The sequence below is a fragment of the Salarias fasciatus genome, chromosome 8 (genome assembly GCF_902148845.1).
Source record: "Salarias fasciatus chromosome 8, fSalaFa1.1, whole genome shotgun sequence".
Classification (NCBI taxonomy): domain Eukaryota; kingdom Metazoa; phylum Chordata; class Actinopteri; order Blenniiformes; family Blenniidae; genus Salarias; species Salarias fasciatus.
The window spans coordinates 10,142,446-10,166,612 of NC_043752.1; the positions used below are offsets into that span (position 1 = coordinate 10,142,446).

The 24,167-nt window shown below is 42.1% G+C and overlaps 1 protein-coding gene across 1 annotated transcript; it reads right to left on the minus strand.

The window, feature by feature from the left end:
• Positions 1–871: 871 nt before the first annotated feature.
• LOC115393761 (5-hydroxytryptamine receptor 3A-like) lies at positions 872–17,772 on the minus strand. The gene is made up of 10 exons (XM_030098867.1): positions 17,723–17,772; positions 12,988–13,044; positions 5,697–5,872; positions 4,809–4,853; positions 4,579–4,688; positions 4,272–4,441; positions 4,005–4,168; positions 3,248–3,458; positions 1,693–1,913; positions 872–1,111 (listed from the first exon to the last, which is right to left on the minus strand). The coding sequence occupies exons 1-10, from the start codon at positions 17,739–17,741 to the stop codon at positions 872–874; spliced, it is 1,413 nt and encodes a 470-aa protein (XP_029954727.1). The 5' UTR covers positions 17,742–17,772.
• Positions 17,773–24,167: the final 6,395 nt, after the last annotated feature.

A 24,167-nucleotide genomic window follows, 5' to 3' on the forward strand; every position in this document is an offset into this window, starting at 1 on the left:
TATAACAAGATAATCTAAAAATACCCACCTCATTTCCAGTATGCCACTAAACGTTTACATTTATGTCCAACATGCATTTTAATACACATTTATCTTGGTATTTGAGGGATTAATGTACATCTATACAGCAGACACAAAACATGCTGGGAAACGCCAGATATTATACAGATAAATGATTGACATACTTCATATGCTATAGCTAGGATAGTCTGAAAAAAAACAAAAAACACAACAACTTTTTAAATCCTTGCACAGCAAATCCATTAATTTAGATTCCTATTCCACTTCAAACAGGAACTGGATGTTTGAAACTTCCATAGGGTGGGAGAGTGCAGTGGGGGGAATCACATAAAATGTAAAATTAACCCCCCCCCCCCAAAAAAAAAGAACAATATTACACATCAGAATACAACAATGAACAGTATAACATTTCTCTACATAGGTACAAAAAAATAATAATATAACATAGCAGTCAGCAATATGACCGAATTCTCAAATGACTTTGCTGTCTGAAAATAAAGTAAGCCCTCTCCATGTAGTCAACGTTTACGGACTGATTGGCTGCTCAGCTAATGGAGGGGGAGCAGGCGATCTCTGCTGAGTGCTGTATGAGCAAGCAGTGCTGGACAGAGCATGAAGGGAAAGACTGAAGAAGAGATTAAACCTGTTATTTCATTTGAGCAGATTATTCAGCTACTGTAGAAATTTTTGTCCACCGCCTCCTGTTGGCCCAGCGTAGAGCTGGCTCGCTTCTGCTTAGAGCGTAAGAAGTTGGAGAGCTTTCTTGAGAGATTAAAATATTTCATTTATAGTGATTTGACATATTGATTCATGTTAAAGGTTGAGTTATGTCAGTATATTTAAAATGTTTTCACTGTTCCTCCTCTGAACGGCTCCACAATGTAAAGATAATAGCTAAAAACACAGTGACTGCTGAGAAATAGAAAATCATGAAGGCCTTGTTGATTTTTTTAGCCACCCTGGTCCAGTCGCCTGGTTTCTTCTCTTCTTTCTCTTCACTCAGTGCTGACATTGTTTTCTCAATCTGCTCCAGCTCATCTGACACTTTTCCCAAAGCCAGGGACACCTCTACCAGCTGGCTGGTGCTATCCTGCAGAAAAAAGATCAGGAATCACGTGATACTGTTAAGCTGCTACATTCAACAGTCTGAGATTTTTTTACTCACTGACAAAAGAATAAAAGGACGACAAATGGTAAGCGTGCTTTGTGTTTGTTTTGAACATATCCAGTTAACACCTTTCTCTAATCATGTAGCGACTGAGACCATAACCCCAAGACCAGAGAACAGACTGAAGGCACTCTGAGTTTGGCAATGTCTTCATGGGGAAAATGAATGCATTTATCATGCATCTATCGTTCAGCGTGAGATTTTAGGGTCATCATAAACACAGAGGGTATTAAAGTCCCCATGAAAAAAGTAGAAAACCACTCACCTGTTGCACATAATTCTACAGTCATGAAATCAAAACAAAGTCACTGTGTTCATAAAGAAGTGAAATATGCATTATAACTCTGACCTCTTTGATCACACACGGTGTTTGGTCCACTTGTACACCCCTGATAGCCAAACAGTTACTGCATAATTCTGGAAGGAGATATTGGACACAAATATGAATCCAGTGCATCCGGTGTTTTTCAGGATACAAATGACTGCAAAACTGCAAAAGTAGCAATTTTGTGATGTCCAGAGGTTTTGCTGAATCTTTGATTAAACTCACCTTTAAAACAGTGGTGGATGCTGGATTTGCTAAGTTTGTGCTTCGTCAGCTTATGGTCTCTGTTTGTATCACTGTCTTGAGGTGAAGCAGCGTCTTTCTCCATCAGATGCATCACCAAGATAGTTTCCAGGAGACTCAGCATCATGAGAGTAAAAATCCCAATGCAGTAGACAGCTGAGAAGAGAAGACACCATCATCAATCTGGTAAAAATACACCTCTTTGTTATTGTGTAATTTTACTAACCATTTTTTTATTTGTTTGTTAGTATTTCTTTTTTTTTTTTTTTTTGTCTGCATTCATCTCGAAGTCAACACCTGCTGTCAACTTCTAAGATCACTTTGCAATTTTATTCTTTTTGCAATTTAGTGACCATCACCAGCCCTCATACCTATGATAGAGGGCAGTGTAACACCACGTGAGGGTTGTGAAACGTTGTGAGGGTGAGGGAAAAGGGTGAGGGGGGACTGACTAGATGGAGATGATAGAGCTGAGGGTACCGATGATAGAGGACACCAACCAGTGTCTGGGCGCTGAAGGGGAACAACCGGTGTGTTCAGGTAAGTTCTATACTGCACAGTGAGTCTAAGCAGAGGCTGGAATGATCATATAGACGTGCATGTGATGTTACCCAGTCGACACCAATCCACGCCACCGGAGCCCCCGTAATGCCACGCCTCGCGACCCAGGGGGGAAACCGGGAAAGGCCGCCACCCCGGAGGCCCGGAGGCATGCAGGCACCTGCCCCAGATCCCCCAGGGCCGCCCCCAAGGGAGGCAAGGAAACAGGGCGAGCCCGCTGCGCACCCCCCCCCCCCCCAAAAAAAAAAAAAAAACCCACCCGTCCCGCCCCCGGGGCGCCAGGGGCCAACCAGGACCCACTGGGGCAGCCGGGGGCACAGGCGACACCCAATGAGCAGCAGCGACACCAGCCCGGGGGAAATCCACCCTAATGCTGGTCATGTCTCTGGGGCCCAGCGCCCCCAAGAGGGCCAGGAGGGAATGCCACCAGGACCCAGTCGGGGTCTCTCCAGCGCTGGGGACCAGGGACACGCCCAGATAAAATCCTGCCCCCCCCAAAACAAAAAAAAACAAAAAAAACAAAAGAACAGAGGGTGCACCCCACACACGGCGGGGGCCCAGAAGACACAGCAGGCCCGCCGCCAGGACACCCAGGCCCCCCCCCCAGTCCCACACCAGACAAGCACCCCCCACAGGGCCGACCTGCATCCACACCACAGGTACCCGGGGCCAGCGGGCCGACCCCAACACCCCAGCCCAACCCGAAGCAAAGGGCCACCAGAGATCCCCGTCCCCCGGAGTCCCATCCAGGCACCCCCCCCCCCCCCCCCCCCCCCCCCCCCCCCCCTGCCCAGGAACCCCCGCCCCACCAAGGAGCAGCCCGCGACCCAGAGTGAAGCCAGATATGATCTTGTGGTCTGGCCAGGGAGGGGGGGCTGGACCCCACGAGCCAAACCGTATTGGTTAGCATTGTTAGTATTTCTTTTTACCTATCAGTGGGATCCTCTCTGATGAGCACGGCAGAATTTCATTGAGAATGAGTTGCATCACTGTGACGGCGAGCAGCACAGTGACTTTAAAACCGAGTTTCTCTCCTCCACTTTCTGAGATCAGAAAAGAGCTCAAGTCCAGACACAAGAAGAAGACGATCGGCATCAGAAAGTTGGCAATGTAGAGGAGAGACCTCCTCCTCATGTAGATCTGGAATGAGTTTCAGAGACCAGAGACTGTGTGTCACATTATTGATTTTGGTGATTGCAGAAATTGTGCTGATTCTAGAATGTATCAAAGCAATTCAATAAAATTTTGAAACATTAATATTTCATCTTCTGGTATTTAAAATAGTGAACAATAACGGATTATCATCATAGCAAGTTATTGCGTTTTTCTACGACCTGTACTGTACACTGCTAATCTTTACACTGAAACTCATTAAAGCACCAGGATCCCACTCACTCAATCTGTAATGGTTAGCATTACCACCTCATAACAACCAGGTACTCAGTTTTTTCCTCTATGCTTGAATGTGAAATAAATCGGGACAGACACACACATTCAAAAAGAATTTGTTGGAAACAGCTGAGACACCCTGATAACGAGAACTTTCTGCCAATATTTCTGACTAGTGGACACAATTTCCAAATCTTTATTGCGATTGCTGATCACATGTGAAATAAACATGGTGAGATATTTTTTTAAACAACAACGACATAACGCAGCATGGGAATTACTTCATGTAATACTTACAGTGTGAATGACGGAGGTTTGATTCATATCGATGCTAATATTATCAGTTTTGGAGGTGACTGTCATCTTGATGAACAGCCACTCGTACTGGGTCTGCATCACCATGCGGGACAACTCGGTGAGCACCGTTGAGTTTGAGTCAAATGAAAAATATAATTCCTCATCTGAGAAGGTGCATCAGAGACAATTTAGGCAGATTAGGAAGAAAGGAACATGAATGATGAAGATGAATGCAGGACAGGAGAATCAGACGTGTGACGAACTCACCAGAGTGCATGAGAGACTTGATGGAGAGGTTGCAGCTCTGAACGTCGAAGGGGAATTTATAAACTCTCATCTTACAGCTGCTGATCACCACCTGGTCGTTCCGATACTCAACATTACCATTTGATCTTATTTTGAGGAAGTCACTCGGAGGAGCTTTGTCCTTCTCTATCCTGCATGACGACACAATCACACGGAACAATTTATCCACAAACTCATGCTGAGCTTCATCTCTGCATCAGCAATTGCTATTTTTTTTTAAATTATACAGAAACTAAGCATCACTTTTGTGGAGTGTTTGTAAACTTACATCTCTTCAATAATTATGTCTGGTTTCCATAAAACATCAGTGGGAACCAACACATGCTCAATCTCGCAAAAATCTGCTGGATTCCAGTGAATGTATTCATTTTTCCAAATCTGCACAGGAAAAAAAGAGGGTCAATTGGGGGTTCACGATGGGTTTTTGGTTTTGAGATAAAAGAGAGGAGGGACTGTGGAAGAAATTGTAACTACTTGTTTATATTCAGGGAAACTCACCATATGAATCCAAATGTAAGGAACAAAAGTCTGATCTGTTTCTCTCTGTCAAAAAAACCAAAACAAATGTTAAATATTTCAGAAACATTTTATCAATTCAAAATGTGTTGAAAGTCATAAAAGAATTTTAGTTGCAGGTTAAATCAGTGCCACAGCAAGTCACTGCAAAGTTGAAGATAGATTATTTTCTTATACTCGATGTAAACAAAGTCAAGTTGCAGACTCCAGCTGATGTGCCACCAACTGAAAGTTGAAAACGAAAACAGTGAGAACCAATAACTGATGCCTTCTTGCAACAAGTAGAAGCACTTCTGCAAAATAGTTTGTATGTGTTGTTCATAATACTGATACTAACGAAAGGTTGCAGTTTTAACTTACTGTGATCATGATGTTGACTTTGTGGAATTACTTTGTCAAGTAATGAAAAACCTGTGTGTAGACTGTACTTTTTTAATGGAATGGTAGAAAAAAAAGCAAATGTGTGAAATTAAACAAAAAAGATTTTGGTGAGGTTTTATTGGATTTACATAGGAAGTAATAACTTTAACTCTGCTGTGTGTAATGTGAAGAAAATACAGAAAAAAGTCACCAAATAAAGAACCACTATCAGTCCTGTTTGAAATGAATTACAAACAATTTTTGTGTGGAATCGATGCCCATAGTGCTTTTTTTTTTTCTTTTAAGAATCTGATTTCAAACCTATTTACAGCAGGAGTAGCATTTTCTACGTTGCGGGTTTCAGAATAAGGGGGCAGCCAAACAGACCCACAATGGCAAAAACATCACCTTTCCACAACAAAGCCCTGACAAACATTGAGTTTTCAAACACAAATTCAAAACTCACATTTGCCTTTTCAAAGTAAACTTTCACACAAATGGAAAACTTACCACATCAAGGATGGCGGAGATTGCCACAATCAGTGTCACTTTTGTTGTCGATTTGTGGTTTTCAACGGGCCGGCTCATACTGAACAGATCATTGCTTTTGCTCAGATTCAGGTAGTTCAAAACATCCTGATAACGACAGCGATCATGACGCCTTAGCACAACCCTTGGAAAAAATTCTGGACAGAAAATAAACCAGAATTATTTATAATTTGGAAAAGTTTTAATATTGAATTGCATTTAAAACATGATGTTCCAACAATCAAGTAATACGAATTTCAGGAAACCAAAGCATACTAATGACATGATACTAACAACAACAACAACAGCAATAATAATAATAATAATAATAATAATAATAATAATAATAATAATAATATTCGGGGCCCGGCTGGGCTCAGCCTGAAGGGCGACGTGGGCTGACCCTCCGGTGGACCCACCACCCGCCGAGGGAATAGGGAGCGACAGTGAGACTTGGAGGGACGTGACTGGGAAGCACGGCCTCTCTGATCTGAATCCGAGTGGTGTTCTGTTATTGGACTTTTGTGCTAATCACAGTTGTCCACAACGGACACCATGTTTGAGCACAGGGGTGTCCATAAGTGCACTTGGCACCAGGACACCCTTGGTCAGAGGTTGATGATCGACTTTGTTGTCATGTCATGTGACCTCCGGCCGCGAGTTTTGGACACTTGGGTGAAGAGAGGAGCCAAGCTGTTGACCGATCACCACCTGGTGGTGAGTTGGATTTGCTGGTGGAGGAGGAAACCAGACAGACTTGGCAGACCCAAACGTGTTGTGAGGGTCTGTTGGGAACGTCTGGTGGAACACTCTGTCAGCATGGTTTTCAACTCCCACCTCCGGGAGAGCTTCTCTCATGTCCTGAGGGAGGCTGGTGGACCATGTTCTCCACCTCCATTGTCGAAGCAGCTGCCCGGAGCTGTGGTCGTAAGGTCTCCGGTGCCTGTCGTGGCGGCAACCCCCGAACCCGGTTGTGGACACCGGAAGTAAGGGCTGCCGTCAAGCTGAAGGAGTCCTATCGAGCCCTGTTGGCTCATGGGACTCCTGAAGCAGCTGACAGGTACCGGCAGGCCAAGCGAACTGCAGCCCAAGTGGTTGTGGAGGCAAAAACTCGGGTCTGGGAGGAGTTCAGGGAGGCCATGGAGGAGGACTACCGGTCAACCTCGAAGAAATTCTGGCAAACCGTCCGGCGCCTCAGGAGGGGAAAGCAGGTCTCCACTAATACTGTTTATAGTGGAGGTGGGGAGTTGCTGACCTCAACTGGGGATATCATAGGACGGTGGAAGGAATACTTCGAGGACCTCCTCAATCCCGTCACCACATCTTCCGTGGAGGAAGCAGAGGCTGACGTCTCAGAGGTGGACTCGTCCATCACCCAAGCTGAAGTCACCGAGGTGGTTGGTAAGCTCCTCGGTGGCAAGGCACCGGGCGTGGATGAGATTCGACCCGAATACCTTAAGTCTTTGGATGTGCAGCAACTGTCTTGGTTGACACGTCTCTACAACATCGCGTGGCGGTCAGGGATGGTGCCTCTGGATTGGCAGACCGGGGTGATGGTCCCCCTGTTTAAAAAGGGGGATCGGAGGGTGTGCTCCAACTATAGGGGGATCACACTCCTCAGCCTCCCTGGGAAAGTCTATTCCAGGATACTGGAGAGGAGGATTCGACCGATAGCCGAACCTCAGATTCAGGAGGAACAATGCGGTTTTCATCCTGGTCGTGGAACAGTGGACCAGCTCTATACCTTCCATAGGGGCTCGAGGGTTCGTGGGAGTTTGCCCAACCAGTCCACATGTGTTTTGTGGACTTGGAGAAGGCGTTCGACCGCGTCCCTCGTGGTGTCTTGTGGGGGGTGCTCTGGGAATACGGAGTCCGGGGCCCCTTGTTAAGGGCCGTCCGCTCTTTGCATGACCGGAGTAGGAGTCTGGTCCGCATTGCCGGCAGTAAGTCGGACCTGTTCCCGGTGCATGTTGGACTCCGGCAGGGCTGCCCTTTGTCACCGGTTCTGTTTATGATCTTTATGGACAGAATTTCTAGGTGCAGCCAGGGGCCGGAGGGGGTCTGGTTCGGGAACCACAGGATTTCATCTCTGCTTTTTGCAGATGATGTTGTCCTGTTGGCTTCATCGAACCCGGACCTACAGCATGCACTGGGGCGGTTCGCAGCCGAGTGAGAAGCGACAGGGATGAGGATCAGCACCTCCAAATCCGAGGCCATGGTCCTCGACCGGAACAGGGTGGCTTGTCCTCTCCAGGTCAGTGGAGAGACTCTGGCCCAAATGGAGGAGTTTAAGTATCTTGGGGTCTTGTTCACGAGTGAGGAACGGATGGAGCGTGAGATTGACAGGCGGATCGGTGCAGCGGCTGCAGTGATACGGTCGTGGTATCGGTCCATTGTGGTGAAGAGGGAGCTGAGCCCAAAGGCGAAGCTCTCGATTCTACGTTCAATCTACGTTCCCACCCTCATCTATGGTCATGAGCTGTGGGTTATGACCGAAAGGACAAGATCCGGATACAAGTGACTAAATGAGCTACCTCCGTAGGGTGGCTGGGCACTCCCTTAGAGATAGGGTGAGGAGCTCAGTCACCAGGGAGGAGCTCGGAGTAGAGCTGCTACTCCTCTACATCGAGAGGAACCAGCTGAGGTTCGCTTGGGCACCTTTTTAGGATGCCTCCTGGATGCCTCCCTGGGGAGGTTTTCCAGGCATGTCCCACCGGGAGGAGACCCCACGGAAGACCCACGACACGCTGGAGAGTCTATGTCTCTCGGCTGGCCTGGGAACGCCTTGGGATCCTCCTGGAAGAGCGAGAGGAAGTGTCTGGGGACAGGGAAGTCTGGGCATCTCTGCTGAGACTACTGCTCCCGCAACCCGGTCCTGGATAAACGGTGGAAGATGGATGGATGGATGGATGGATGGATGGATGGATGGATGGATAATAATAATAATAATAATAATAATAATAATAATAATAAACGAAGACATATTTTCAATTTGCACAGGAAAAATATCTACTTTTATTAGACTATTGTTTCATGTCGTTCCCAACAAAAAGTATTAAAACATTGTTCTTTTAAGTTTGAACTATTGTAGAATAATATGCACTTACAGTAAGACTTGGTATTCAGCCATTCAGAGAGACTTATTTGAATGCTTGAACTGTGTGATACTTCTTGATTAGAAGTTTCAGTGAAATACAGCAAAGTTATTTAGTGAAATACAGCAAAGTAATTTTATTTTTTATATTTAACGTTTTTTTAATGTTGCAAATATAGCATAGAAAACTGGATGGCAAGTGTGCATGTCAGCTAAATTTTTTTTTTTCACAATACATAGAAAATGCATGTAGAAAACTAGTTTGTTGGCAGTTATGTAATATAAATAATGGTAAATGGACTATACTTGTATAGCACTTTTTATAGTGCTTGAGCAGAGCCCAAAGTGCTTTACTTTGCAATTTACATTCACCCATTCATACACACAATCACAACCCAGTGAAGGGGTTTTTGTACCTGTTTCTGTTGCAGTCAAGACAGCTTTCATTATGCACTGTAATAATTAACCTATAGAATCTACCCAAGAAATCTGAGGTAACAATTTGCATCGACTTTATTGGGGGAAGATTTAATCCTATACATTGAGTAAAAAATAACTGAAATCAGAAGCTATGAAATACTTAAATATATTGTGTTAAATTTACCCCACATTTATGTATATATTCAACAGCTACTTAATAAAATTGGGTGAAATTATCTCTTGAATGCTAGTAGGTTATACCTGATAATTACTAATAAAAGTTAATTTTAGTAACCATCACTTATTCAGATAAGGTAAGATTTACCCCAAAAAAGACTTTCAGATGGTCATCACCACAATGTTTTTAATCCATGAAATCATTAAAATCACAGAGTAAAGTGCAATACAACAGATTCACACATTTGAAGTAATAAACCTGTTTTATAGCTCACTAAACTAACAGCTTCAAATGCTGTTTCAAGACAATAAACATATCTTCCAGTTTTAGGACACTCAGATTGCTCAATAAGAAAAAGAAGTAGTTAGGACATCAGAGAGAAAAGAGAAGTGAGGAGAGAAGGAAGAGCTTCAAGGGACGTCCAATCACATGATTTTCTTGTATCCAAACTCTTAAACTCTACACAACAGTTACTGATCAAATCTGCAGTTCAGGTAGAACTGCTTGATTTACATGTAGCATTGATCTACCAAATAATCATAAACACGTAATAAAGTGCAATGCAACATCTTCACACAGCATTTTAGGGAACGAACCCATTTTATAACTTCTACAATTCTACAATTTCATTTAGCAGACGCTTTTGTCCGACGTACAACACAAGCAAGAATACAGACATACTGTATACAGACATACAACTTACTGAGCTAACAGCTTCACTTGCCAATCCTGGTAACTGACTTATGAGCACATGCAATCTCTACAAGGTCGGGCCTGTACATTTACAGGTATCGAAATTTGGATAACAGATAACGCCAATATTCTTTAGTTTCTGTGTTTGATGTCACTCTGAGACAGGATGAGAAAAAAGAAAAAGAAATCGCGAGTGGAAGAGCAGAGTATAGAAGGGGAAATCAAATCTCAACGGACTCCTTTTGATAGATCTTGCTCAGCCATGACATTGGGCATCACGATCACCTTCATCGCTTTGTCTCACATTCCTACATGTTAAAAACAAAACAAACAGTAAAACATATTTAGGTATTTATTTAAGATCCTGTTCCGTTGCAGTAGAAATTTATTATGAATCACATTTAAGGATGGAACATCTAAGGTAGTGAAGGAGAGGTGAGCTCATGAACCAGTGTCTTTATTTTCTGAAGCCATGAGACGGTGCTATCTGTTCGACTAATGTTTCAGAGCACATTTCATAGCCAGTCCTTCAGCCTCAATCTTACAACCATCGAGTGGCTTCAGAAAATAAAGACAGTGGTTCATGAAGCTTCATCTCTCCATCACTAATCGAAGGAGAACAACACAGAGGATTATCACAAGAGCCAACAGTCAACTGACATTGAGGACGGAGCCATGATTTACAAGAGGAACCAGAACAAGACTCAACAAAAAATCACTAGACGTCGATGAACCATACAGCTTGATGGAGCAAACCAAGCGCTGTCATAGCTGCAACTAAGAATAACACATTACACATATATGAATCCAGAGAGAACACATGACAGGGGACACTGTGGAGGGTCCAGCGAGGGACAACAAGGGACAATGGATAGCAAAGCTTCATGGCAAGAGTCGAGGAAAGGAGAAGAGAGGAAAAGACAGGACAGCAGAGGAAAGGATGAGGATCTCTTGAGTTTATCATCTGTTATCAATATGGCATACCTGGCAGTCATGGAAAAGATCTTCTCGTCTTTCACCGAGGTGAGGCAGCAGATAACTGCATCCCTTTTTTTTCTGTGTCTGTAGGGAGATACAATTTTTTGAAAAGATGGTGTACTCATTGATATTCTGAAATGTTTGACTTGACCCCATAATAAGTACAGTCACAGCGGGTGTTTTCACACGTACTGTTGGGATAGAGTGATACTTTGTTCATTTTACAGCCAGGGCTCGTCTCGGGCTCGTCTAGAATGCCTAACAAGCTCAGGCCGGCTCTGTTTACAGCATGTTTGTTGTCACTCTGGTCCAAACCCAGAGCGTCTTGTTTCCATCACTGGAAAAGATGTGTGGTACGTCATGTTTACATGTAGAATGTCTCTGTTCACATGAGTCTATCGAGACCCAATTGTAAACAGCAAACTCTGAGAAGGAATGCTAAACTTTAACAACAGGGACACTCCTACGAAGTACACAAATACGCAGGTAATTTGTAGCGCGGATGCCATACTAACGAAGCTAACAGGTAAGCAAATTCACGTGGAAGGCATTTCAGATGTTGGCAACATTTTGGTGTTTTTTCCAACCAGCTGATGCACTGTAACTTGTTGCTTTCTAAACGAGCGGCAGACACAGTCATGCATGCTGACTAATCTTGTAAAAACCACAATGCGACCACACTTCATTGTAAATCCTACTTACTGGCAGTTCTTTGCTTTATATTGGGATCAGTTATCAGTTTGTTTTCTCCATGCAGTGAGATGGTAAAACAGCCACGGTGACGCAAGAAACAGATTCAGTCTTTGGGAAGGGGAAGGGGAATACCTCATAATTTTTTAAATCACCATTTGCATTCACGCAACACACATCAATAGCCCCATATAAATAGCCTACCTTCACTTCTGCAGTTCAACGGCAGCCGTTGCAAGAGGAAGACTGCAGTCCAAGTCCCATGAGCTTCCTGTCCCGCTCACTGAAATGAGCAGTCTGACGCGTGAGCAGTTTGAAGCACACGACTCATAGCTTTGGGGTATAGTTTACTCTATTTTTCCATGAAACAGTTTTTACTGTTAACAAATAGGTAGTACGTGTAAAATTTACCCATCACTTTAGAATTCTTTTAGCCTGGGAATTCCTATCCTGCCTGCGCCCTCATTTCATTTTGATTTTCAGGGCAGTCTGGTGACCAAGAGGAGAATTTGTCCTGAAGTCTGGGACCCAATCACAGGACGGGGAGGGACAGTTAGACGATGACGCGCAGTAAGCGACTGCCAACCGAGTGTGGAGCCGAAACGCTGGCAGCATCTGTGTGACTGCTCCGGTTCTGGGGCGACTATCAGGTCCATCATCGCTAAGCTCTCTGATATGTTAGGCGTTGTTTTGGTCACAAACATATCTGTGGAGTGTGCATAAACGCGGGGTCCACTTTCCCTCATGTTTACTTTACACAAACGGCAATATTCGTCCGGCGCCATTGCGAAAGAAGTAAACACAGCAATGCTTCTTCTTCTTCCTGGTTTTGCTGTCGCTCTACGGTTACGTCAGCGGCTAGAACTGACACAATTAAAATCTGTTAACATTAATCTGCTAACATTAAAATCTGTTCGGATAGTGAAAGGCTACAATCATACAATATTGCATGCCCCAGCTGCCGAACAGGACAAGGAAAAAAAAAATAGAACTGACACGATTGGCTCTGGGTTCCAACAGTCCCAGACTGAAAGACATGCACAGCCCCCAATCAACAGCTGTGGAACATTTTAAACTGCTCCTCCCCTACAAGAAAGTGAACAAGTGGTTGCCAGCCTGAATCTCACTTGTGATTCAGGCGGCATTAGCCAGCCTAGAATTCTTTGCCTTTATACAATAATCCAAGTACATTTTATTACGTTTGAATAGATTATATTTACCTCTCCCCACAAATACATCTTTCAGTGTAGTGCCAGAAACCAAGTTGTGTCTTACACCTGACAGAGACAAAGAACACAGGATAGAAGACATAAAAAGTGATCAAAGTTACACAGCAACAAGCCATTGGGTTTTTTTCCCCTGAGATTAAACAATCAGCTAAGGAGCTAAACACAGTTTAAATGGAACTGCAAAATCTGAGAGGAGGCTCAACTTATGGCAGCATCACTTATGGCACGTACCAGGAACTGGAGATAGAGTGCTCACACCTCACTGTACAAAACAAAGTGTTAGTCCTCCCTTTGTCTTCAATATAAGAAAATTCCAATGTTATATTCTGTGTTGTATCGAGAGGCCGCAGGTGTGGAATCCAATATGGCGGCATTATGAGCACCGCCATATTGGATTTTGCACCGAATTTCTCTACCAATATGGCGGGGTCCTGAAAAGCACAACAGCCCACTACCGGTGGAACATGATCGTTGCCAAGTTGTTCCGCCATTTTTATTCCGAAACACCACCGCAGCGCCACTGTTGGTGGGAGGTCACAGAATAGAAATAGCATAATTACGCAACTGTCCTCAGGTTGTTGTTTCCCCCCCCCCCCCCCCCAAAAAAAAAAATAAATCTATTTCTTCTTCTACATACTGACATTATTTTAAAAAATTAACAGAGACATCATCTAAAACAGGATTTCCCAACCCTAGTCCTCAGGGAACGCTATCCTGCATGTTTTGGATGTTTCCCTTTTCCAACACGCCTGATTCAAATGATCAGGATTGTTATCAGGCTTCTGCAGAGCTTGATGACAAGCTTTTTTTTATGGAAACAACAAGTGTGCATGATAGACTTCACAAAGTTGTGCAGAAGATATCTTATCATCTTCAGGTGATGTTGCTTCCCGAAAAAAATAACTGGAGGGAGGAGGCACCTGTAGCCCCTCTGTTGCATTGGTGCTTCTCTGTGCCTGCGTGCCTTTCAGTGTCCGCCTTTCCTTGGGTGGTAATGTCAACATCACATTGACAAAGTGTGCAATAAGCATGTAAATTGCCTTTGCTGCTCTTGCTAATAAATGCATGCTCTTCTGACCACTTTGAATGACGTCTGTCTTTTCGGCATGTTGATATTCAATGAGACATGGGAACAGGGGCGGCTTGTTTACATTTTTTCAACCAATGAGAAACCAGAGAATTGAGTGACACTGCTATTAGCCAATCATTTTTAACCCCGTTTCTTTTTTTAAACTAAAGTCTTACACCATTGGACGAGATGCAGTGTTGCATTCAGGTGCAACTCTAAAAAGGAGGACAAATGTGCGTTCTGCTTGAAGCTCCGCCGGACGCCGGACAAGGCGTTTACCCTAGCCACCCTAGCCGTGAAGCATTAAAAACCTAAAATAACAGGCCAATCCGTGTATCTGTCTATTGCCTTATACAGGCTGTCTGCACAGATCACCAACCTTAGGTTGCGTTCCACACAAACTCTGACAGCTTTCTCGTACTAAGATGGCCGACCTCTGTGGACGTCGTGGAGTCTGGTGGAGATGGAGGCATCTAGTGTTCTATAGGATATCTATGTATGCAACTTCCGGTAGTGAGCTTCCACCTATGTCATTTTAAGGTGAGTAGGCTTCCACTTTGGCCAATTTCAATATGGCAGCACCCGATTTTTGTCAGTGCCCTTGGCGCCGCCATCTTGGATTCCACAACCTGTGCCTCTTGGATGTATCTGTGACTGCCTTCCTAATCTTTCATAAAAAATCTCCTGTCCTGTAATGTCAGCACCTGACATTACAAGGCATTATCACCACATACTGGGAGAGTGATCAGCTGACACTGTGCTGATTTTTAATCTTGCAAATGGGCCAGAAGCCCACATTTGGGTCACGGTCCATATTTGACCAACAGGATTTTTCTTTCATTTCTACGACGGAACATATCTATTAAAGCATAAGTACGGTTTATACAGTTTTCACGTTGTTTATAGAATGAAGTACAACAATATACTCACCCACAAGACTTTTCTGATCCGAACAGTGCTTCGGGAGACATTTAGATCCAAAATTGAGCGGCGCATATCCGTATACTGCTAGCAGACGGGGTACCGGTAACACCGCTCCTAAAACGGCTTTAATCGTCCAAAAACTCATTAGTTTCACCAATATTTCATCATGGTCCACTCACGCCACTCCTCCACGACAACCTGGTGTCGTGAGATGTGTCATATATGCAGATATATGTTCGATTTGAATTTGCATGAGCACGCGTATCTTGACACCTACATCTAGATATCTGTCTATATGTCTAGGTGGTAGTGTGACGTAAGCGGGAGCTACGGAAGCCGCAGTGTTGTTGTGTGTTTCTCTTTTGCTAAAGATAAAATCATTCAAAGTGCTCATCCACAACATCTTCATCCGACAGATATTTGTCCATTTTACACTAAACTGGAAAAAAAAGCACCGTGTGTAGCCTCAGGTTGCCCCGGAAACAATGAGCCATACTACACATGCGGGCGGCAGCCGAAAAAAAAGCTTTCAGTTCAGAGGTCAACAAAACAACCAAAACATTTATCTCTGTAATATGCTTGAAAGAAGTCCAGAGGCGTTCGGCAGTGTGAGGATGTTTATTCCAAGAGCAGGTATCAGAAACATGCGCTAGGAAACACACACACAGTAACACGGCGGCTTCTGTAGTTCTCGTCACACTACCGCCTACACATATAGACATAGATATCTAGATGTAGGTGTCTAGATATGTGTGCACGGCAAGTAGTAAATTCAAATCGAACATATATCTGCATATATGACACATCTCGCGACACCGGGCTGTCGTGGAGGAGCGGCGTGAGCGGACCATAATGAAATATTGGTGAAACTAATGAGTTTTTGGACGATTAAAGCCGTTTTAGGAGCTGCGTTACCGATGCCCCATCTGCTAGCAGTATACGGACGTGCGCCGCTTGATTTTGGATCTAAATTTCTTCCAATGCACTGTTCGGATCAGAAAAGCCTTCTGGGTGAGTATATTGTTGTACTTCATTCTATAAACAATGTGAAAACTGTATAAACCATACTTATCCTTTAAAGTCTAATTGAATGGCAGTGTGTCACCAGGTGGCTTTAACCAGGTCCCACTGCGCAAAGACACGTTGAAACAACGTCTTTTTAGGGTCATTTTTGTACGTCCAGTACTGGTCCACTGAAGGTGCAGACTGTAACCCCACATGACGTCTTTTTCCCAACGTCTTCAGGAGTATAGCAGCAAAAGTGCAGAAAATTATAAATTAAATTGACCACACTCTAACCACTGGGCTTGTAGTCTGAGGCTCAGGCATATTCTTTCAGTCGTCTCAGCATTTCATTACAGATGGGTGAAACACAGGATTCAAACTTAGGACTTACTGTTTAGCAATCCTCAGCCTTACCTGTTAAGCTATAAGTTTACTGTGTATTTCATCTGTAAATGGGAGGGTGACCACTAGTTTGCAGAAAACTACTTATCCTGAATTACAGTGCAATACACACGAGACAAAGTGGTGGTTTTAAAAATGTTTGTTTTGTGTTTCACCAAAGTTCACAATCTGATGAAATTACGTACTAAATTTAACCACTTGGGCGACTCTTATATCAGACATAATTCTATCTTTACGAGACAATGAAAACAAACAGACTCAAAGAAAAATAAATACAAGTTGGGGATTAACATTCACATAAACACCTTTCCAATGATGAATTTATCAACGCTGTCTCGATGTTGAAATAACGTTTTTCAACTGACATATTTCACCAAAATTTTTAGAAGTCATGATTTTAAAAACTCTGACGATTACATATACATCTAAAAATGGTGATATTTCAATGTTGATTCCACAGTGAGTTAATGACACAACTTCAACCATGTAGTGTCAACCTTTTTTTTGACATTGCATTAACGTTTTTCATCAACTGACATTATTTCAACTAATGTCAATGTTTAAGGTTGGTGAATGCCAGCTGGGTCATTATGACGTCAAAAAAAGGTCCAATAAATCTTGGTCTGAATCTTGGACCTATTTTGCACGTTCTGCTGACGTCTAGATTTGGTCCTTCACAGATGTCCAGATCAGGTACAAATGTGAACGTAACTATCACGTCTAAATGAGGTCCAATAATGACGTCTGGATCTTGGACCTATTTTGTACGTTCTGCTGAAGTGTAGAGTTGGTCCTTCACAGATGTCCAGATCAGGTGCAAATGTGAACGGCAGGATTACGTCTAAATGAGGTCCAATGATGACGTCTGAATCTTGGACCTATTGTGGGCGTTCTGCTGACGTCAAGATTTGGTCTTTGGATGACGTCCAAATCCTGAACGTCATTATGACGTCAAAAAAGGTCCAATAATGACGTCTGAGTCTTGGATCCATTCTGTACGTTCTGTGGACGTTTAGATATGGTGACTGACCGACGTAAAAATGACCTGATCTGCACGTCTTCCTGACGTCAGATGTTTGGTGGGGTGGGTTGATCTGGACAAAAACACATGCATCCACATTTTCTAAAGTATTATTCACATGCATAAACAAGTAATGATTCACTTCATTTGTTTGCAGATGCAGCATATTTGCAGCATTGAAGTCTGAACAAATTATGGAGTTCTACTTGAATTTAAAGTAAATACTAGCTGCTCACTGATAATAATTACCATCAATGAAAATGTACAGTCACATGTATTTTCAAATGTGTCTTTTTCTTTCTTACCCTTGAAGGGTATGTACATCGTGTCCTCATATGGTCCATAAATGTGTTCCCTTCCTACAAACCAAAGAAGACAAGTTTAACGCCACTGGGGTGGATATATATCTGTGACAAACAAAGTTAAGTTAAATAAACAAATAAAAACATGGATGGAAAATAACCATTGAAAAATACATATTGAGCTCTGTTCAAGCACAGTTTTGCTTCATAATTAAGTCTAATCGATGGTAGTGGATCAACAGGTGGCTTTAACCTGCTGGGTTTACCTGGACAACAAACACAAACATCAACTTTGCCTTAAGTATTATTCAAATGTATGCACAATATGCACTGTGATCACTTCATTTGTTTTCAAGTATAAAGGCAAGATCAGAATACAAAAATAGATTGTTGCAGATGCAGCATATTACTTGATAACAATGAAATGCATTGAAGTCTTTGGATAAACTGTGGAGTTCTGCTTGAATTTGAAGTAAATATATACTTGTATATAATAGAATAGATTTCTGAATTTATGCTTGAAGTTTAAGGAAATACAAGCTGCTCATTAACAGAAATTTCCATTGTATGACAAAATTCTCATGGATCTCTCTCCTGTGTATTTTGGAGTTTTTTATTTCATACCTGACATTTCTTCATCATTCCCACTGAAGCCTGGATCCTCTTCAAGCCCCTGAAATGCTGAGCCACTTCCACCTGATGAAGTACACAAGTTTGTTATTTGCACATGTATACAACACTATTTTTAAGCATACATTATGTTGCCTCAAAGACATTCCTCAAATCTCTCCTTTAAACAACTTTTTGCCAATTGTGTACGTTAAAATGGAGTATCGGTATATCTTTTAAAGTGTAACTGTGAAAGTGTAAGAATGATGTATTTTGATATTTGGTTGCTGATGACTTCACTTCCTGTTAATGTTCATCCTGGTTGTTAAGAAAACAAAGCCAGACATGGTTTCGTGCTCTGAATGTACTCCACCCACATCTGCTGACAGACGTCATAGAATCAATGCTGTAAGTTCATTAAGAATGTTAAAAAGAGATCATTAGTGAAATGTTGATTAAAGTAAGTTTTATAGTAGTATAGCAGGCTCTATTTTCATAGACCAGGCACAGGTGTGGTGCAGAGCAACTGCGCTTCCCAAAAGGGGCGTGTTCAGAGCATTTTGCAATTTTTACGCACAGCACAGTCCAGGGCAGCGTAGGGCAGCCACACTTCAGTTCCTCTACTGGGAGAAGTGTTAAAAAGGGAGGAGAGAAGGCAAGAAAGTGGGTTAACATTCAGATGGGTTAACATCTGAGTGTTATCTTGACCAATCAAATGAATGCCTCTCCTCATTTTTAAATGCACTCCAGTAAAGAGCACTGCTAAGTTAACATGATTAAATGCTTTTTATTTCTTGGCTTCTCTGCTATGTCTCACAGATATGTCAGCATCTGCTAGTGATGCGACATCAGTGCTCAACCACAAGTTCTATCTATCTATCTATCTGTCTGTCTGTCTGTCTGTCTATTCAATGAGAAATAGCTTCTTATACAACCCAGCACCATTGCGTTGGTTCTGCTGGTGTCTGTGACACCTTCTACAAACAAAAGAATAAAACAGAGTTGAAAAGGATAAATATTCATTCTCTGCTGGGATGGACATCTGTCTTCGGCTGAATGTGATATGGTTGGCAGATTTGATAACACTGATATACAATAAAGACTTTGAACAGAATGAGGAGTTCGGCATGAAGTTACAGGAAATACAAGCTGCTTCTTGACCAAAAATTTTCATGTGGATATCTTTCCTGTGTATTTTGGAGTGTTTTCTTTCATACCTGACATTTCTTCATCATTCCCACTGAAGCCTGGAACCTCTTCAAGCCCCTGAAATGCTGAGCCACTTCCACCTGATGGAGTACACAAGTTTGCTATTTGCACATGTATACAACAATATTTAAATGCATACATTATGTTGCCTCAAAGACATTCCTCATTTGTACAAATCTCTCCTTTAAACAACTTTTTGCCAATTGTGTACGTTAAAATGGAGTATCGGTATATCTTTTAAAGTGTAACTGTGAAAGTGTAAGAATGATGTATTTTGATATTTGGTTGCTGATGACTTCACTTCCTGTTAATGTTCATCCTGGTTGTTAAGAAAACAAAGCCAGACATGGTTTCGTGCTCTGAATGTACTCCACCCACATCTGCTGACAGACGTCATAGAATCAATGCTGTAAGTTCATTAAGAATGTTAAAAAGAGATCATTAGTGAAATGTTGATTAAAGTAAGTTTTATAGTAGTATAGCAGGCTCTATTTTCATAGACCAGGCACAGGTGCGGTGCAGAGCAACTGTGCTTCCCAAAAGGGGCGTGTTCAGAGCATTTTGCAATTTGTACGCACAGCACAGTCCAGGGCAGCGTAGGGCAGCCACACTTCAGTTCCTTCTACTGGGAAAAGTGTCAATAAATGAGGAGAGAAGGCGAGAAAGTGGGTTTAAGCCATCTGAGTGTTATCTTGACCAATCAAATGAATGCCTCTCCTCATTTTTTCAATGCACTGCAGTGAAGAGCCACTGCTAAGTAACATGATTAAATACTTTTTATTTCTTGGCTTCTCTGCCATGTCTCACAGACATGTCAGCATCCGCTAGTGATGCGACATCAGTGCTCAACCACTAAGTTCTATCTATCTATCTATCTATCTGTCCATCTATCTATTCAATGAGAAATAGCTTCTTATACAACCCAGCACCATTGCGTTGGTTCTGCTGGTGTCTGTGACACCTTTACAAACAAAAGAAATAAATAGAATTGAAAATGATAAATATTCATTCTCTGCTGGATGGACATCTGTCTTCGGCTGAATGTGATACAGTTGGCAGATTTGATAACATTGATATACAATAAAGCCTCTTGAACAGAATGAGGAGTTCGGCATGAAGTTACAGGAGATACAAGCTGCTTTATTGACCAAACATTTTCATGTGGATATCTTTCCCTGTGTGTTTTGGAGTGTTTCTTTCATACCTGACATTTCTTCATCATTCCCACTGAAGCCTGGAACCTCTTCAAGCCCCTGAAATGCTGAGCCACTTCCACCTGATGGAGTACACAAGTTGTTTGTTTTTGCATTAATACATTTCCATGCATAAATAATTTTAGCTTAAAATGTTGTATGATAAAGTGTTGCCCTTTCTGCTTTTCAAATCTGTGATCAAGTCAGCAATCGGAGTGTGATGATTTAGGTTGAGCGTGTCACTCTGGTTCAGTCCGCTTACTGACACAAGGTTAACATTTGATTTTGTCTCTCTGCCCATGGATTTTATCGGCGTTATTACTATTTTGTTTTTTTTTTTTTTCTCTCTTTAATTTGTCCTCATAACTTAACTGCAGAGCAAAGCCTTTTATTGGCAATAGCGGTTAGCACATCTTGTCTCACAGCAATGAAAAACAAAATTTGGTTTGGCCATGTCAATTTTGTATGCTCACGCTGTCCATGCATGAGTTAGACCTTTTACAAGCCAGAGGCATGTATGCTAGTTTAGCTGGGGAAACTAAGTTTCCTGTGGGTGATGTTGTGGACTGGCAACCTCCTCACAGTATGTCCTCTCTCTGATATCAGCTCCGGCTTGAGTACAGTGGATATAGAAGGTGGAGTTTACAACTAAGAATACAGCAGAACAGGATGAACCGAGGTTGATTCAGATGCAGAGGCCAACAGATTAAAAATTAAAATTAATGACAATGTATGTGGGTAGTTCTTAAAAGGAATTAAAAGGAAAAAGCTGAAAGTCAATAAATTAGGAATAAACTTTTTTTTTTTGTCTATGGCCACTCAGAGTCAAAAAATTGACATTTTAAGCAGATAGATATCCTAAAATGAATGTGCTAACTTAAAACAACAAGGCTTTGTGCGGCATTTTACGAGGATGTGAAAGATCGATTGATCAACAAGGATCATTAGATGGATTTCCCTCTAGATCAGACTGATGCTGCTGTGAGCTATTATATGCTTTTGATGATGCTCCTGGTCAAAAACTCTCTCTCCATTGTTGTTGTATCATTATGATTTGTACATTGTAGAGTGGGGAGCGAGAGAAGATGATCTGGTGATGTATCCATGCCTTGTGCTTGTAGGTCAGCTGTCATGTTGGTGTAAGTATTATTAAGTACTGGAGTGATATTGATTTCAGATTGTGTACATATTGCAGGGCATAAGTGTGCAAAGCAATACTTTTTCGGTTATCCGCGGGTGGGTGGGGGGTATTTTGTTCCTGCTGGCCCTTACTGAAACACCACTGCACTACCACTGGTAATACACAAGGATCATTGTAGAATTGCTTCACTATATGGTATTTGGATGAAAGGCTTAATTGAGTTTTAGAAAATATCTACATGAAGTCAACTAAAAGACACTGTTGTTTATTTTATGAGCTGATTCCGATTGATATTAGAGTTTTGAGCTCCAATTCTTGGAGAAAAGGTGAAAACTACTGTAAATCAATTCACAAAACAGAGACTTTGAATGAGTTCTACCATAGATTTGTTTTTTGTTTTTTTTTTTGTTTTGTTTTTGTGTGTGTTTTTTTTTCTCTGCTACTCTTGACGGTCCCTTTATTGATTATATTTTGCACTACCCACATTCCACATTGTGAACATTCAAACATGTCGTTACTAACAATTAAAACATGGTTTCATGCTGAACCACAAATTCACTTTACCTCAACCTGCATTGCATTCCCGGGCATTTCATCAAACTAAACTGCAGTCTCAAGAGAAAAGAGATTGGTAGAACTTAACCTACCTGTGAGGAGAAGCAGAATGACTAATGATGAAGGAAGCTCCATGTCAGAATAAATCACTGATCAGTCCTCTGCCTGTTCTCTCTGTCCTGTCATGGAGATGTTCTGATGGTGAAATCACAGTCCTCTCACTAGGAGGAGGCTGGACAACAGTCCTGACCAATCCCTTTATTGTTTAATGAAAAAGTGCAATTGAGCAAAGCAACTTTCAACCATCAGTGAGACCACTAATGGCCGCTAATACAGGATACACACAAGCTGTATGCATAATGCAGAGTGGAATGGATCGCACTACAAACAGCGTTAACATGTAATAAACAAGCAAGGACGGAATAAAGAAAAACATGGTGGGAAGTAAATATTGCTGTGTGGAGTTCACATCACCTCCTTGTGCTGGCACGGGTTTTTTACATACATGTGGGGTAAACTGGTGGTTCTGTATTAACTGTAAGCAGGATCCAATATGATGCACACCAGTTAAAAGCAGAAAACAATGCAAAATTCATTAATTTAGTTACATTAAAAAAGATTCCTTTGAAATTTTGTTTCTATTTTAATTTTGGCATTTTGTGATGCCCAATAACCGAATGTGTTGACACCCTGATAAAGGCCACCCATATATCCATCCTTCCTTCTACTATACTGCTTGTTCTGTTCAGTGTTGGGGGTGGATACCCAGTGTATTTTGAAAATAATTAAAAATGTTTTGATGTGTTTTGACATTCATGCCAATGTCTTAAAAACAGGTTTAAGCTGAAACACTGCAGTCCGAATGGATCTAGCAGATTTGTGCATGTTTCTTTTGAGGTTTGGTGAAGCCAGGATGTGGGGAAAGCAAGGCCTTTTAAGTGGTGACTCCTCATTTTCTAGTAAAACTAATTGAAAAAAAAACCCCAACAACAATAACAACAACAACAACAAAAACCACACACAAACAGCATAAAATGCTTCAGTCACTAACAGAGCTCCATTAAAGTCTCTGACAATACTCAGGAAAGGCTTCACCAACATGATTAACCATCTGTGTTGTTTTTCAGCTGTTGAAGTTGTAGAATAATTTTATAATATTCCTTTACATCATGCTTATTATATTATGTTATTTACTATTGTTCATGTAATGCATGTCTCTGTTAGTATAGTATGCAGTGGACACAGGCGTAGAAAAGACATGTAATCCTTTTTCTGTTCGCCAGCCTGCCATTTTTCATTTTTCCGGCAGCCTCTTGGCAGCTGGACAGTTTGTTTTTTTAAATCTAAGACTACAGGTCATTGTCTCTCTGTCTCCCTCTGGTGCAAATGAGGCTCATTGGACATGACAATGTGACACTATGATTTGTTGCACAACACCTGGCATTTGGGAAGACTGATGGAGACTTGATGGAGACTTGATGGAGGCTGAGAGGGCCTCCAAGGTGGTCACGGACATTGACCTTTGTAGGGAGGGGGGAAGAGTTAACTGAGAAGCAACGAATGGTTTTGAGTGATTGTGTCTTGATGAAGACTCAACGAAGGACTCAACGAATGGTTTTGAACAATTGTGTCTTTGACGAAGAATCAATTGAGAAGCAACAAACTCCCAAGAAATAGTATAAATAGATGGAGCGGAGAGCGATCGGCGCGTCAGTTCTTTGTCGGCCTGGCTGCCAGGATG